Raw genomic sequence first — 18,259 nt, 5'->3', positions numbered from 1 at the left:
GATAAGAAGATTGCCAAAAAGAGGATACTCACTTTTCTCCCATTCATTCATGATGTTTTATGTTTCCAAGGCAATTCTGTGAGCTCTGTTTACAGAGAAGTCTCTTAATAAACACAAATTTGTTCAAAGAAGTGTACAGTAATGTTTAAGAAGAACAGTTGGGCAAACTCAAAAAAAATCTAAATTTTATAGAATGCTCATCTTCCAGTTTTACAGCTTTCTTTCTTTCATCCATTTATGGGGTTTGTCTTACCTACATTTAACCGTAAAATACATTTTGTGGGAAATAATGAACTATTTGGGTTTCCTATACCTCTGATAATTAGGACTCTGTAGATTGGGAAAGTATTAGAACAACTTATCTATTGTTTGATATCTTGCAGCCTGAAGCCTGACATTCCATTCCCCACAACTCACAGACTTTTCAAATAATCTTGGGTAGAAATGGTCTCAGTATCATGTGGCTTAGCTTTAGTCTATGTTTTCACCATTCAAAACAAATTTAATATTGTAAAATAACAACACATAGAGGCAATAACTTAAGCAAATAACAACACATAGAGGCAATAACTTAAGCATATTTGGTATATTCAGGACAAATTTTGGCTCACTACTGTTTATCCCCAGGCAAGTTGCTTTATCTCTCTGAAGTTCCATTTATTCATTTATGTTGGAAACTTCTACACATTTATTAGAAGAGCTAAATGAGATGATATACATGAAAGTACCCAAGGAAGTGGCAACCCAGAATACAATAAGCATCTAGTACATTTTCTGTGAATGAACACATTTCAATACCCTTTATTTAGTAAGAGGTTTGTGTCCTGAAATTTATTCCCACATTACTTCAATATTCACTCCCTCTTGCCTGTGTACTTATCTTTTAGAAAGACTGGAGATTTTTTGCTTTTGTTCACAAATAATGGTCTTCATATGAAAAAGATTTATATTTACATTCTGGAAAATATTCATGTTTTATTTTATCTTTAACAATCATATTTACTAAATAAATGTTTAAGATAAAATATTCAATTTCCATTTTTTAAAAAAAAAATCTGTAAAACCTTGATCTAGGTCTCATAAGTAAGAAAGTGCCTTGAATTTCAAAGAGGAAACAGGCAAATCCCAACTTCCCTTACCCTCTCACATTTTTCATACTCTGCCTCCACCATCACACCACTGTAAGCATAACTATCACACAAGAAAACATTTACTTCTATTGTTCCCAAAGTTCAATTAAAGAAATTGTCTGGCTGATCATTGTGGTCTTTGGAAAAAGCCAGGGAACATAGTTCCCTTTCATTTTTAGCCAATCATTGATGAACCACTTTCCCTGCTCATGAGGCGGGAACGAGTCACAGAGCTGCCATGGCGGGATAGTTGGTCACGAAACTCCGAGGCCATAAAGTAATAGAGAATTGGATCCAAAAGGCAGCAGAGACTTGCAAGGCATAGACAAAAAGGGTGGAAATAGAGTGTGCTTCGGACAATGTAACAACTGCTAATGATGGCTTCCTTTACCATGGTGTAAAAAATAAAGTTAATATGATAGGGAGTGAAGCAGATGAAGAAGACTGCAGCACACATGAAAACCATCCTCAGTGCCTTCTGCCTCTCACTGATTCCTTGGAAAGCCACTGGTGGCTGTCTCAGGGATATAGTAGTTTTCCAGGTACACCATGCGATGATGACTACTGGGACCACAAATCCTGCCAGTTCAGCAGCTGTAATCATCCCAACCAAAGCCACTGCATTCATTTTCCTGTAACCAAGATCAGCAAAGCAGGACTCAGTGTTGTTGGCTAAGTCTGTGCTTCTCATGATGGGAAAAGGCAAACAGGCGGTCCCAACGATGACCCAGATGGCAGCACTGATGCCCACATCGTATCTACGCTTCCAGTCTCTTGCCCTGAAGGGCTTGAGGAGAAAGAAGCACCTCTGAAGGCTGATGCATGTCAGGAAACAAATGCTGGCATACATGTTGAGATACTTCAGGTAGAAGCACAGCAGGCAAAGGGCCCTCTGGAAAGGCCAGTGGTGACTGATGTAATAGTAAATCCGGAGGGGTAAGGACAGCACATGAGCAAGGTCAGCCACAGAGAGGTTGATCATGAAAATGATGGCTTTATTTTTCTTGCTGATGAAGCGGCACAGAACCCACAAGGCTGCACTGTTGGCCAGAAGACCAGGGATGAATATGAGGATGTAAGTGGTTGCATAGAGGGAGTAATGAAATGTCAAATTAGTGACATTGCAGTGAGTCTCAGCATTGCTGGTACTGTTACTACCCATCTTGAATACTTCAGTACATTCATCAAGGTAACCCGTGGAGTTATGATCCCTGCTCAAAACAAAGCAAGAAAGAATATAATGGTTAACCAGTTCTTTAGTTGACACTCAGATTTGTTTTTTATACTTACAGAGTGATAGAATATTAAAATTAGCAGGTGCCTGTTTACAGATGTAGAAGCAGATGCTCAAGGAAGATATACCATTAACTCAAGGTCACCCAGTGAAATCAGTTAAAGAACCATGGAATTGTCCCCAAACTTTTCTGCCCTCGAAGACTGTCTAAGCTCTGCCTTGCAGGCAAAGAAGTCCTGAAATATTTTGTCTATTGTTCTCATCACAGATTAAAAAAAGTGTGATATTTGAGTCTGTTTCTTTCACACCTAAATTTCTCTTGCCCCAGACTCTGGTTAAAATGAATAATGTTCACTCCTCCCCAGTTGCAATGGTAAAAATCCATTATCTTTAAGGTCTCCTTGCCTTTCCTTTTAGTGCCACCTCCATTGGGTGCTGACTTCCTAACTTGGCACCACAGCACTTGGATAATGGCTTTGCTTCTTTTAGTCTGAATTGCTAGTATTCTGGATGATATTCAGGATTGGTGGTTTTTGTACATTTTGTCTTTCTCTCTTAGCTTAGGTTTCATTCCAAATTTACATGAAAAACTTCAGTAATATTTGAATTCAGAAATTGAACCAGGATATTTCCCCTTATGTGAATGGGAAAGACCACTTCTCCATCTAAGGGAAATTCTGTACTGGTGTGACATCCTGTAGATTATTCAACAGTCACAGTGAACACTGTTTAGGGTACCAGCAAAATAGGCAACCAAAATTTTTTTTTTGGTAAAAAATTGAGATTTAATACTTTTTCTTTCATTAAAATAATCATTATAAGGAAAAAAGTTTTCTGGACTTCCTTAATCTTATTTTATGCTTTACTGTAGTTTTTATTATGTATTATACATAATACATGGGAATATATAATAATTTTTAGAGCTTCTAAAGGCCTGGCCATGGATTTACGCAGGCTATCTGCAAATAAGAATGCCAGGAGAGCAATAACCTCATTATTTTACTTTAAGTCTCTTATAGAATTTTAGACTGAAGGGGACCTTTAAAATTCAATTAATTCAGCCACCACATGATACAGGTAGAAAAAGCAAGGCCCAGAGAGGAGTTTTTAAGGACACAAATCTACTAAATAAAAGATCTGGGACTTAAAATGTGAGGATAAGTTGCCTACTTAATCTTTAGACACACCCTGCTGTTCATCATTTGTTTTCCTCCAAAGACAAATTTTACAAACATAACTTCTGTCCATACTGCAGGAATGTTCATTTCCTTTAGCACTAGAAGTGGAAAAAAGAAAGTAGTGAGGTTATCCCTCAGGTAGAGTAAGGGTTTTTGTTGATGATATTGTTTTTATTTTGTTTTATGTTAAGTACATTTACGAAAGCAAAGCTGTGGCCTGCTTTTAGATTCTTCTCATAAGTAGTAGAATGACTTCCTATATCATTCTAAGTCCTACTCCAGGAAATAGAAATGTGATTAAAGAATGAAACCCCAACGGATTAATTCACAGATAAAAGAGAGGCAGCTTTATAAGCTACCACTCCTATAAAGAGTACTTTCACTTTCTCTTCTCTTATAGTCTATTCTCCGTACTTGGCCTATATGTGCCATATTCTGAAGACTCATGCAGTCATCCTGCTTATGTATGTATGACTTTGAATAGAGGGTAGAGGGTTACTCACAGGTGAAAAGACAAGAAATAATTATCATGGTCTGACTATCATTGATTTACCCCTGAATCTGCAATGGAATTATTTACGGGCACTACCTAATTTAATTCTCACAACCATCCTAAAAGGTAGGTACTATTATTACTCTTATGATACAGATGAGGAGGCTGATGTTCAGAAATATTCAGTAAATTGTCAGATAACAAGTTAGCAAATGGTAAAAGTGGGATTAGTGATCATGCCTGCCTTGCTCCAAATCTTTCTACTACACCCTTTGCCTATCCTTGCTCAGGAGGGATTTTTTTTTAATAGAATGGGGTTCATCATGATATCAGTAAGGCACATTATGGCAGACTATTTCTAATCTCACAGTAGGACCTTATGATGTTATAACACAAAGATTAGTGTAGTTATGCCATCAAGATATAACTAAACACCTGTCCCTATACAAGGCATCCACCCCTCCTTACCACCTACTTTGACTTCAGTATTGATACTGTTTCTACTGTGAGAGAGCAAAGGAAGATGCATCAAGTGCATTACAGTTCTAAGAATGAAGAACAGTTTACACCCACCCAATTCACACTTCCACTTCTGCATTTTACAGATATGGCTCTTTGTTTCTGCTCCACTGATACAGAAAATTTTACCTACGAAGGGGGCATATTCTTTTCACACCTCTGTGCTAAATAACAGAGCTCTGTTAGGCCAAAACAGCAAGCTAGAGTTCAAGTTCACAACTTATTTTGTTTCTGTGGTTTCTTATGCCTCTATAATTCAGTTTATTTCAAGCTTAGATATTTACATGGCCTGCTGTCCAAAGCCCTTTCTCTTCTCCAGACTGAAGGGGAGGAAGGAAGGGTTTTTCCCCAAATCTGGTGACAATTAAATGTAAAACCCCTATGGTAAGGAGAGGCTGGGGGAATTTGTTTGGGGTAGAGCGAAAATATAAACTGTATCAGAGAAAGAACATTTAGCTTCCTCTTAACAATCTGTGACGCTTCTGAAATTTTAGAAAGGAGAACCTAAGTAGCCACTGACAGAAAAATGCTGAATGAAAGGGCTAAAGTTGGAATATGTTCCTTATCTCAGTCTCTGCCTCTGCTTCTGTCTCTGTCTCTCCCTCTTTGTTTCTGGCTCTATTGTTGATTTTTTTGGTTGGTTTATGCCCCCTGTGTTATCAATCTCTCTATCTTTCAATTAGATATATCTGGTTCCTGCCTTAAAGAGAAGTGTGGGATTGGTGATTCACCCTTGAGTCCAAGCTCCCCTTCTCAATCTGTGCCATGACTCTCCTCCCAGACACTAAGAATGGAAACTGGGAATTCATCCCACCCCTATCACTTCATTTCACCCATATCTAATCAGAAATGAGGTGATTCTCCCCCTTAAAATCTCTTAAATCTATCTCCAATCCATCTCCATTTCCACTGTTGCCTTTCTAACCCAAGCCATTGTCATCATTCATCTTGATTATTGTAAAAGATGTCTTACTGTATTCCCTGCTCCCAAATTTTCTTCCCTGTAGTTTAGTCTCCATACTGTGCTTAACATTAACACTAATTATGGCTACTGTATATTAAGAGTGACCATTTATTTACAGGCTAAGTACTCTTCACATAGTATCTCGTTAATCTTCATAGCAGCCCATAGATTATTTCCAGATTACAAATGAGGAAACTGCGACTAAGAGAGATTAAATAAATTGTGCCAAAATCATACAGCTTGCATAGTGTAGAGGTGGTATATTAGACTTGGAACCCATGCTTGTCTCCATACTCCCTTACCTCTGTCATGGCACTTACCACACACACACACTGAAATTCTGTTAACATGCCTTTTTCTTCAATTAGATTTTGCACTCCTATGGCAGGGACTATGTTATCTCTTGACTTCTTCTAACCCCATCCACACTGTGGCCTAAGTGAACTTTCTGTAAAATATCATGTCATTCTCCTGCCTAAAATACTTTGCTGGTTCTCTGTTGTATTAAGGCCAAACTTCTCACCGTGGTCTCAAGGCCATTTGTTCAATATCATGTCATGCCATTCTCTTCCTCATTCACTATTTTTTTTACATGTGAGCTTTTTAAATTGAAATATACAGTATAATCTTGTTTACTTCACACAGGGAAATATATACAAGATTTTATGGTAGCTCACAGAGAAAAAAATGTGACACTTAATATATATATATATGTTCATGTATAACTGAAAAAGTGTGCTCTACACTGGAATTTGACACAACATTGTAAACTGACTAAACTGCAATAAAAATTAAATAATTAAAATTAAAAAAATTGAAGTATAGTTAATATTGTACCCTCATTCACTATTGTTTCAACTACACTGAGATGCTTTAGGTTTTTAGAACAAGTCAAGCTTTTTTCTTGGCAAAGGCCTCTGCACATGTCATGTTCTCTGCCTGGAGTTATATTCCTCCACTTTCACATGTCTGGCTCCTTTTAAACCTGTTTGCAGATCAAAGACACCTTCACTACCAAAACCATTTAGACAATCTTATATAGCATTACATACTCTCATACACTGTGTAATATCTCTTTGTAGCATCAACACTTGTAATTTAGATGTTTGTTTTCTTGTTTATTGGTTATTTAAACCACTGTGCTTTTATTTTTATTAATGCCATAACAAGATCTATTCTGTTCATCACCGTACAGCCAGGACTTAGCCTGCTACTTAATAAGCACTCAAAGAAAAGTTATACAGTTGGATTGAATTACATGCACAATAGTTTAAAGTCCCTATTTGGAAGCAATAAGCAAAAATGCAAACCTTGATATGTCAACTCATACATTTTTACTGCCTGCTATTTCCCTAAAATGCTGTCTTTTGGTTTCAGCTATTATCAACAATATTCCCTGCACTTACCCTTTTAAACTCAGAAAAGTCATGCCTTTAGGAGCTGGAGAAAAGATCAAAATAATCAGTTTAGAATCACAGGTATTCAGACATAGCCTATGGGTAGAAACCAGCACAGTTCAAGGTCTCAGAGTACCATCAACACTATTACCTGGACCTCAGGAAGAGGGTAGTCCTTATGATATGCTTCCAAAAGCATCTCAGCTCTTTTTGTTGACCGTCATTCTGTAAATGAAAGGTACATCTGCCTCATCTCATGAGGAAATGGCTTCCTACACACCTATGCATGGAACTTGGAATGAGAGTGAGGAAGCTACATCTGTAGTCCCCAAAGCTCTCCACACATGGAAATCAAGCACAAAAGGAAAATCATTACTTCCTTTGCTTTTTGAGGACTCTGGCTGCCTTGGAGGCCATCACTCAATCAACATATATTTAGTAAACACCATCCTATGAACTCTGTGCTAAGTTATGTGGAGAATATAGAATCACCTGCAATAATCCATGTCTCTGAGAAGATTCTAGTTTGGTGAGGAAAATATTTTTTTTAATCTACAACACATTCACTGCATAACAAGAACTGAAGTGAATGGAATAGGTGATAAGAAATCTTCATGTTAACACAGCATCATCTCTATGAGTTCAACTGGGGAAAATACCAGTAATACTCTTACCATATTGTTTAGCAGACAAAGAGATGCGCTCAATACCCCTTCAAAGTCACAGGGTTAAAGTATGATGGAACTAGGACCAGAAGTCAGGTTTCTAGGCTTCTTATTCAATGTCCTTTCTACCATGTGAGGCTGTTTCTATTGAATTCTGACAGAGTACCTCGAGCCAGAGAATATGGCACCTGTGTCAAACCATCTGCAATTTTTATTGGTTCCTATAGGGACAAGGTTAGAGAGAAAAATACAGATGATGGCTGGGGAGGAGATAAAGTTAGCCTTATTTTGCCTGAATTAAACAGTATTATATTTAAATCTAAGTAGCCCTTCAAAGCTGTGGTCAAGTCCCATCTCTTCAAGAAAGCCTGCACTGGGTGTTATTAATACTACTTATCTGGGATTTAGCAATTCATAATTTCATCCAGCAAAGTCACATTCTGCTGTGTGTGTATCCAATATGCTAAGTGCTAAAGATAGTAGAGTGGGGTTGGAAATTTCAGGGAAGAATAATATGTGATTGTCGTCCTCAAGAAATTTGTAGTCATTTAGGAGAGATAGATGTAAGAATAAATAGCTATAGTAGATTTTTTTAATGTGCCATGAGAGAGATAACAAAGAAGTTTCTGTAAAGGTAGAAATGAATCCTGCATAGAACAGGAGGATTGGAAGCTCAACCTGAAGAATAAATCCATTTCTAATAAGCAGTTGAGGTGGGAAACATGTAGGAAAAGAAAGGATGGAATAACCTGTAATGAAAATGAATATATGTATGTATATGTATGACTAAAACATTATGCTGTACACCAGAAATTGACACAACATTGTAAACTGACTATACTTCAATTTAAAAAAAAAAGAGTGGACTTTCTGAATAAACAATTAAAGCTGACAAAAAAAAGAAAGAAAAAGAAAGGATGGAAAAACACTTCCAGAGTTTAATGAATAGCATTCAAATGAAACAATGAATGTAGGGTGAGTATAGCTCAGTGGTAGAGCAAATGCTTAGCATGCACGAGGTCCTAGGTTCAATCCCCAGTACCCCCATTTAAAATTTAGTTTTTAAAATAACCTATAGAAAGGAATAATAGGTGTTCTATACCAGCTGGAGAACAGTGTGTGATGGTGGGGAAGATGGAATGGGAGGTTGAGTGGGAAAAGGTAGTAGAAAGAAAAACAAGTAAAAAGGTAGATGCAACCAGATCATGAAGGGATTTATGGGGAATCATTGAGGGATTCTGAGAAGAGATGTGATATTACTACATTGTATTTTAGAAAGGTCACTCTGGCAAAAGTGTTGGAGATGGATTGAAAAAGTTGAAGACCAGAGATAGGAAGTCCAAATCAGTTGTGAGTCCAACAGTTTAGTTTTGCATGAGGGTTTCCCAGAACATAGTATTTTCAGTGATAAAACTATGACAGTCCAGGACAAACAGAATAGTTGATCACCTTACTACTGCAACAGTCAAGGAAATAAAAAAATAAGCCCTGACTTGATATGGCAGGAATATTAGAATTTCAAGTATAAGACAGATATGGAATTGATGATTGACCAGTTTGGGAGACTGTTTGAGGAGACAAACATAACTTATTTTATAAAATATGTGAAATGTTATACAAGGATATCACAGTTTAGGACTTTTCCAAAGCCTTTTCAGATTAGCAGCTCACAACATTCACCTCTCCTGACAATTTGAGTCAATTTACCTATTCCAGAACTTTTCAAATTTGTACTCTGTCAAGCTTCATAGATTCCTGACTCTTCAAAATGGTTTTCTTTCTCTAATATCACAATCACTGAACTTCACTGCAAATTGCACCATGCTAGTTTGCACGACAAATTCTCAGAGACCTTAAATTTCTAAATCTCTCCATTTCTTCTGGTCCAGCCTAGCTCCCTCCTTCATTTTACTTCCTTCCTTGTACAGACTAGATTAAATGATCAAATTAATTATTCTCACACAAGAACCCTCAACTTCCTTGTTTACCATTCTTCTGTTGTACCATCTGGTAAGATCTTGGTCCCAGATCAAGTCCACAATCCATTTTCTGTTTTACTATCCAAACCATAGTATATACTTGAGGTCCTAGCTGTATTGTTGTGAACCATCCAGATAGTGATGAGAGCTGAATTCCCAGTTCCACCAGTATCATCCTTATAGAAATAAACGCCTCTTAATTTCTCCAGTGTGCAGTGCTCTACCTAGGGTACACACAGCCTACATCAAAGGCCAGGACCATGAAGAGGGATGCCTCTTCACTTGAAAGAGGGGTCTGGTAACAGGAGCCAAATCTTTAAGGGAATGACCAGCAAAGAATTCTAATTAATAATCAGAGCAGAAAAATCAGCTACTATATTTGAGCTAACAAGATTCACTTTCAATGTGTGGTTCTAAGGATATTCCTGATAGTGAAGATTGGTATAAAGTTGTGACTAAAAGTCCATCAAGCTCCTTTCTCCCTTGGTCCCATCTCAGAAGCCAATATTTTACTCCTCTCTCAAGATCCCATCTCAACTCTCATCTTTTTCTTATACCAGGTAACCCTGTTCTGACTTCTTCCTTCTTTGTACTCTTACTGGACTTAGAGGCTGCACTATAAGAATGTAGTCTCTGTGAGGGAAGACTCTGTATCTTACACTTCTATATTCTTCACTTTGCTTAGCAAAGAGTTACGCATGCAGTAAAGGATCAGTTCATACTCATTGGCTTGTAAAGGTAAGTGTATGAAGAATAGGCACATATTAGCATAGCCTTAAGCAGTTTTACTTCTGATGTCTCTTCCATAGGCTACTCTCCTAAGCAACAACCAGAGTTTTCCTCCTTTTTCTACTGAGGAAAATATGATCAAGACAAGGATATAAAGTTGGAGTTGAATAAATATGGACACCTAAAACTCCAAAATTGTAACCCCAAACTTTTATTTAAAATCCAACAGGGATCCCATAAAGTCAAGTGAGAATTTGGTTAAAAACTTGACTTTATGGAAACAACTAAATTTTGTCTCAGAACACAATGGTATGTCAGGTCTTTAAATACGACTCAATGTACCTGAGTCCAAGAACTTAGTAGATACCGATGACATCTACCCAAAGACAGCTTCCCTTCCCAACCAACTAGCTCAATGCTGTGGTTTCACAAAGGTAGAGCCAAAGTGAGCTTATATTATGATGGCCTCAGAATTTGTACCAGACTCCTTAGTTTCAGTGAAATACTAAGTCCAAGAAGTTTCCTCATGCATCCTGCCAGTCACTAGTTAAGTGCTATTAATATATTACCTTTGATCTTTGAGAGAGCTCTGAGTTAATTATTATTATACCCCTTTACAGATCAGAAAATGAAGGCTCAGCAGAATTACATTTCTTTCTCAAAGTCATAGCTATTGTGCTTTTAGTCATAATGAGACTCTTCATGAGAGAAAGCTAAAATTCTTCTTATGCAAAAAACTTGTTGCACAAAAATATTTTAAAGTGGCATTTCTGTGGATAAGGCCATTCTTCAAAGATGCAGCTAGTAATCTTGGTTGTATTTCTAGCACTTTCATGACCAGATAGATAAATAGATAGCAAATGACTGCCCACCCGGTGTCAGGGTAGGGTTGTATCAAAACCAGGGATCTTTAGCAAGTTTTGCCTATGAACTCAAATCATAATAGATTTGTGGATAAAGCACTGCAACATGTATTTATACCAGTAATGAGCTGAATGTAGCAAGACTTGCAGGTTGTGGAAGACTCAAACACAGTAGAATATATTAAAAAGAATACTGGATTTGAAACTAAGACTCTTGGATTCTAGTAACTATTCAAATACTATCACTTTGTTTTGCCTTGCTAAGCCCCTTCCCTTACGTGGGTTTTATTTTCCTCATTGTTGAAATAAGACAATTGGAAATGGATGATCTTAACTCCCTTCCAACTCTAACTTGACATGACTTTATGAGCATGGCACCTCTAAACCCCTGCCTGTAATACCATCAGCACTGCCACTGCCATCATTAATGTAACTGCCACTGTCTCAACCCACCTGCTGATTTATATTTTACAAAGTATTATTAGGTCTATAATTGCTGTTAATTGTTATTAAATATGTGTGTATATATATGTGTGTGTGTATATATAATAAATTAGGTCAGAGGATATCATCCTCATTTTACAGATCAGGAAACTGAGACTCAAAGAAGTGACCTTATATACCTGAAGGTCACACAAGTGGCAGAGTGAAGAAGGTAGAGCCTGTTTCTGGCATCAGGGTAACTGTTCTTTCCCTAGTACAGCTCTACAAAGCTTTACCTTCTCAGTTCTATCCCTCATTTCACCCCTCATCATTAAGTCACTAATACCACTAAGTGAACATGTTTATGAAATTTGCTTCTCCTATTTTCTATGATAATAGAGCCAGTATGCAGGCTTGTCATCTTGGAAAGAAAAGGGAAAATTAAATAGGGAAAGATTGCTGACAAGGGCCCTTCCACTCTTCAGGGTAGAAGATTTACAGGTAGTTCGGGAATGTAACTTGTCTTTTTCTTAACTTTTTCTTACCTTTTTCTTCTTATTTAAACTACAAAAGTCTCACATGAATTACCTAAGCCAGTCTGATTCCCATAAACATGGTATCCTTCATTCAATCACTCATAACCACAGCCAAAGAAGAACAATTGGAATTTGGAACTCTGCCATTTCCTGAATTAATTTAAATCAGCTGTAAATAACCTGGCTTGATGTCAGAAACACAAAAGTTTGGATATATTCTGCAAGTCTAGACATTTTTCCCATAAATTAGAGAAAGTAAAAATTATTTTTATCCTTAAAATGAAATTAAATTAAATTAATTAAAGCAATTAGACCATTCACTAATAAATATCTTAAAGTTTGAATTGAACGTCCATACATGCATCTTCATTAGATTTTTAATCGGATAGGAAAGAAGTTTAATTATTTATCATTTTTGCAGTTGGGAAAGCATTTTGGAGATGGAAAGAATCATGTACCTTGGGCAGATCTGAGGTCATACGTTGACTCACTTATCAGCTGTCTAGCCTAAAACAACTCATTTCATATCACTTTGCTTCAGTTTCCTCATTTTTAAATTTAGGATTACACTGCCTGAAACATACATTATTGTGAACATTAAATATAAAACATACATAATTAAGTAGAAAATGTATCTATTTTCATGACTGGTACACAGTATACTTTAAATAAATATTAGTTCATTTCCACTTTACTTGCACAGAGAGTAGCTTCCATGGGCCTTTGGTTGGATTCTGCACTTTTCTGGGTTTAGAAAATCTCCCCCAAAATATAGGTGTGAAATATTTAGCAGGACTAATGCAATAATTCTTAAAGTGGAAGATTGGAAAACGTGTTAATTTAAAAAATTCCTTATTACAGTAAATACATTTGGAAATCAAAATTACTGTTCATATAATACAAACTTCTGAAAGTACAGATCTACAAAAGTCTTTTTGGCTGTTAGGCTTACAGTATTTGGAAAATGTCAACGTGATGGAATAGGTTTTTCTAGGAGTCCAGGGTCTGGTTTCTAGGGAGACAGGTCCACAGTAACATTGTAGTGAGACTTTTATGTTTCTCAAATGGAACTTTGGGTTTAAAACATTGAGAAACATTGAGTGAGTGACACTGTCATTATAGAAGTCAGATTTCAGAACTCTCTCCCTTATGTTATTTTTATTTTATCATTTAAAAAAAAAGGAAATTATTTACAAAACACTTCCCTGTGGTCTAAAAGTTGAAGTGCTTGTGATGAAATTATTCTGAAAAAAAAACATAGCAAAGATTATTGAATTCCCTTTGAGATCTAGAAGGTTCCCTGTAGTTAGATTTCCCTACTATGGTCCCATTATTTACCAACTCATGGTATATAACTCTTCTCAGGTACCAGGAGCCTTGAGTCAAATCATTGTATTGCTAGGAAGGAAATTAAAGGCCATCTATTTCGATCTCTCCCCCCTTGTTATAGGTGAGACCATTGAGACACAGAGAAATAAAGCAACTTGTCCAAGGCCAAAAGTGAATCACTGGCAGAACTTTAGCTAGAACCAAGACTTTTGTCTCTCTGTGCATCAATCTATTTACTTCATCACTCTGTCTGTGATGTAAGTGAACCAATACTAGAAAAAAACTTAGCTGCAAAATAATCTGACCTGGAATATAAGTAGACTTTTTGACCAAAAGTTTTTAAATAAAGCATAGACTCCCTACCAGTCATTGCCCTGATTGTTGGAATGCTTAGAAAAGGTGGTTTCACAACAGACAGCTCTGTCCTCTTTACTAGAGCTGTGACAAAGAGCTATAGACTGCCCTGCTTCTTAGGACATCGACTGACTTACCTCAAACACAACTAGCCATGAAGAGTCACCTCAAACAATCCAGAAGTATGTTCATTCATTTGAAGTCTTATGCTCCACTGCTGCCAGGATTTCAGCAGTCTGCACAATTTGAACTCAACAACTTTCCCAGTTGAGCCCAAAAAGGAACTGCTTTTGACCAAAGAAGGACCTGTGCTCAACAGGAACCACTGCAAAGAAATTACCCGGAATGTATGACCTGATTCTCAGTAGAGTTCAGGCCATTTTCCACCTGTATATACCAGCATATTACCTATTTTCAACAGTGAATAATTTTACTGTCATAATTGCTAAGGGATAAACTGAATTAATAGAAACAGAAATGACTCTCACGTTCATTTGAAAAACCAAAATAAAAATGTTCCCATTTGCAGAATTCTTGGGTTAGAGACTACTCCACTGAAAACTTGTTATAATTCTATCCGGAATGATTCTGGTACCAACAGTCGTGGCACCTCCCTTGTGAAGGAGTCCCCAGTTGGAGGTCTCCTTTTCACCCAGTCATCTTGGCTCAGAATCAGAGAGCTTACTAGCACCCAGAGTAATAAGAATAATCACTGAAAAGATAGATGCCTCTTTTAGGGGCTCTGCTACCCAGTATGGCTGAACTTGGATAAAAAGGCAGCTTTCAAAGGATCAAGAAATGCCTCTAAACAGACTCTGAAATCATTTCAACAGAGTTTGGGAAATATAAATACATGGAAATATAAATACATGTACAGTATTCTCTGATAGATACATGTTTCTATAGGGAAAAAGGGACCAAGATTTAGAATATACACTTTCTAGTTCCAGCATTGCCACTAACTAGCTGGGTGATCTTAAATGTCTTCACTGCCCCTCAGGTTTCCCATCTGTATGTATCGTGAAAGATTTAGATCTCTAAGAGCTCTTTCAGCTCCAAAATCTGTGATCTGACTTTCTTTCCTGAAAAAATTACTGTGAAAGTTAAACTTACCAAGGCAAAGAGCTTATACATAAAAAGTTCCCTTCATTATGCAACTAGGTAAATTATACAGAGAAGAATTTCAAATCTTTTTTTTCTGGCTGAATATGTCAAGTTGCCCCAATGAATCTCATTCACCACATTCCCTTCTTGCCACTTTGTGCCATCTTCCCTGGCTGATGAAGAAACAAAAAGCCCTCAGCAAACAGTAAGCTGTATCACAGACTCCATGTTCCTGGAATAATGTTGTGGATTGATGGCATTAACCCTAACTTTGTTCTCTAGTTAGACACAAGGGAAATCACCATTGCTTCTGCTCAAATGTCTGAAATGAGAAACCAGCGACCATTTTCTATTTGGACACTGGTCTCACATTTATCTCTGTCCTGGATCTTCATGCACTCACCAATCTTCCCTCATGGAATTATACCAATTCCCAGATATTAGGCTGTGACTTACCCTGGAGATTTGCCGGGATTAGCACTCTTGTTTCTTTGCAGGGAGCTGGGGGTGAAAAAGCCTAACTCTGGGTGTCACGGATCCTACTGATAACTGACAAATTTGTTGTTGAAAGAGGAAGTTGAGCACATTTGGTGTCTCACCACAGAAACCTTATTTGTACAGACTGAAGGTAAGTCCCTTGAGCAGAAAACACTACTCAAGTTTTAGTTAGTTTTTATTTCATTGGTGCAAAGAAATTCAGAAAGCAGAGAACCAAAAGCTGTGCAAAATCAAATAATGACTTTATACCAGCCTTCCTCTCTATTTCTCACTGTCTCCTTCCACCACAACCCCCATGCCTATCTGTCTCACTAGATTCCAGTAGGCTCTGTGGCAAGATGGGATTTTGAGGCAAAATCTGAAGAGAGTTTGCCTAAGAACAAGAAGACCCTAACTCCTTGAATCCTGAGGAGGCAAAGACTGAGAAAACCTGAAGTCAGAACTAACAGCAGTAGGACTACATTTGCTTAAGCTATTCCCTCCATTTGGAGTACCCTTCCTTCAACCTCTCATTTCAAGGTTCATAATTTAATGTGTAGTTTAGTTATTTTTGTACATTTCTTATCTTCTTAGTATACTGCAAACTGCTTCAGGGCAAAGATCATGTCTGACTCATCACTGTATTTCGGCTAGTACAGCACAAGGTACTTTCATGAATGCTTGCTAAATGAATAAGTGAAAGAATGAATGAAAAAATATTCAAATAATGAATTAATAAATGAATCATTTATATCACAGAGTCTCCCTCCAGTGTACTAAAGTTCTGGTCTTCATGTATAATGTCTATGGAGCCTTTATAAGTATGCAAGGAAAGAAAAATCATACACTTGGGGAGTATAGTGTCAGCCAAATCTGAGAACAGTTCTGAGAAATAAAGCTTGCAAAGCAGCACAAAGAGACTTCTGGATAAAAACAAAGGAGAAAGGAAAGTACTGTGGTGTAGATCAAACAGTAGCATTTGGATTTATAGAAAATACTGATTAAAGAAGGTAATGGATAAAAACAGTTTATAGGAGGGCAAACTGGATCTGCAAAAAGCTCTCCTTATAAGACTAGAATCATTTAAGAACCAGATGGAGTCATGCCAAACACTCAGAGATATCTAATATAAATTTCAAGGTCATCAAGAAATGGAAAAGAGACACTTTCAGTACTAGAAACTAAGATCTTGAACTGATGAAAAGACCATGACCTGTGAGAACTAGTAAAGAAAGAAGGTACCCATCCTGGCTGAGGTATATCAAATGAAACACATTTGACCTTGCAATACCTTTCTTAATTCTGATTTCATATATTTTTCCAGCCCCAATATGTTGTTAATTTCATTTTCTGACTTGGCATCCCTACAGAAAGGAGGATACACTGACAGGCCAACACATATTTCAGTCGATTTGGCAGTTCTGTTCTTTAATATAAATTGTTAAATTGGCTTTCTGGTACAAATCCATCCCTTGTGAGTTTGAGCAGCATGAGCCAGTTTTCCTAGGATATGATCTTTCTTTGGCCAAAGAAAGTTCCAGACCTGTTGATCTTTAAAGCCAAATCCTTGGACAGGAGGATAAAAGGATCACTTTCCTGACAACTAACTATCATCACTACCTCCCACCTTCTTTTTACAGACAAAATCTTACCATTGATAAGAAAAAAGACTGTCAGCTTACCTCATTGCTCTCTTGCATGCAATTATCTTCTCCTTTCACTGGCCCTAAAAAAGGAAGCAAAAGTAGCTCCAAAGTCAGTGACCCAGTTTAGGCAAAGAACATTTCAATTCAGGTAGAGTTTTGAGTGCTAATTAAAAGGGGCAAAGCTGTAGAAAAACCAAAAAACTAATAATTTAACAATCATCAGTTCTTAACAGATACTGATAATTGTGTTGTGTTGTTTTTATAACGTCTGATGAAAAACCTGGAACTAACTTATAGTCTGCTGGTTGCAAGTTTGGACATATTTCTTTGGTGTGCTTTTATTTCACGGTTTTATTTTTATGTCCTTGTCCATTTTTCTTTATTATTTTTCACCTGCTATTTATTTTTATTATCTTGCCTTTTAAATCATCTTCAATTATTTCTGGAACAATAGTATAACAAAAAGTGAAAAAAAGAGGAAATAGTGAACTGTGACCTCAATTCCTTTTGTGTTAGAACTAGTATTAATTGCTTTGATAAACTGTATTCAAGAGTTTCCCATATCTGATTCTATATCTACAGAGTATTCCTCCATTTTAAAATTAATCACTCAACAAGTACTTAAGGAGCTACAACAATGAACAATTTTTTTGGATGCGGAGTGGGAAGGGTGGAATTCAGAAGCATGAGATATGTCCTCTGTCTTCCGAGCCCACAGTTTAAATAAGTTAATCACTCATAGAAGAATTAAAAACACAGCACAGTCTATGATTTACTATTAAATTATGTAGAAGTTAAGATGAGTTCAGTATGGGCTAAAACTGTTTGGGAAGGTTGGCTGGTACTTGCTCAATAGACAAATTTGGTTTCAGCAGTATTCCTAATGGAGTCATGCAAGGTTATTTTGGTGGTACAAGGAATGGCTTTTTAAACATTTTCTAGTTATACATTTTGGGTTTTTTTAATGTAACACTTTAAAGACTTTGTTTTTAAGGCTTTAGTGAGATTAAACATACACACATACAAATAAAAGTATATAAGGTAAGCAGACATTACAAAAACAATGGAGGAATATTTATGTATCTTAAATTTGGCAAATACCAGCTTAAAGACAGGGGAGAAGGCAAGGGGCTGCAAGAGAGAGAAAGAATATTGCCAAGGATATGAATGAAGGATAAATGAACTATTTGTTTGACAGTGAGAACAAAGTTTTGACTAAACCACCAGACATGCTAAGCA

At 36.9% G+C, this 18,259-nt stretch overlaps 1 protein-coding gene across 2 annotated transcripts; it reads right to left on the bottom strand.

Moving 5' to 3' along the window:
* Window positions 1–588: 588 nt before the first annotated feature.
* Window positions 589–15,460, bottom strand: LOC102539721 (putative P2Y purinoceptor 10). Of its 2 annotated transcripts, none has more exons than XM_006218296.3 (2): window positions 15,354–15,460; window positions 589–2,341 (listed from the first exon to the last, which is right to left on the bottom strand). In XM_006218296.3, the coding sequence occupies exon 2, from the start codon at window positions 2,290–2,292 to the stop codon at window positions 1,306–1,308; it is 987 nt and encodes a 328-aa protein (XP_006218358.1). In that variant the 5' UTR covers window positions 2,293–2,341; window positions 15,354–15,460; the 3' UTR covers window positions 589–1,305. The 2 variants fall into 2 exon arrangements, with proteins under 2 accessions (XP_006218358.1, XP_072812311.1); XM_072956210.1 differs by lacking the exon at window positions 15,354–15,460 and adding an exon at window positions 13,931–14,036.
* Between the last annotated feature and the right edge of the window lie 2,799 nt (window positions 15,461–18,259).

This window comes from Vicugna pacos, chromosome X (assembly GCF_048564905.1).
Source record: "Vicugna pacos chromosome X, VicPac4, whole genome shotgun sequence".
NCBI lineage: Eukaryota > Metazoa > Chordata > Mammalia > Artiodactyla > Camelidae > Vicugna > Vicugna pacos.
Note: the sequence above shows the minus strand (reverse complement) of the source record. Positions and strands in the feature narration are given on the sequence as shown.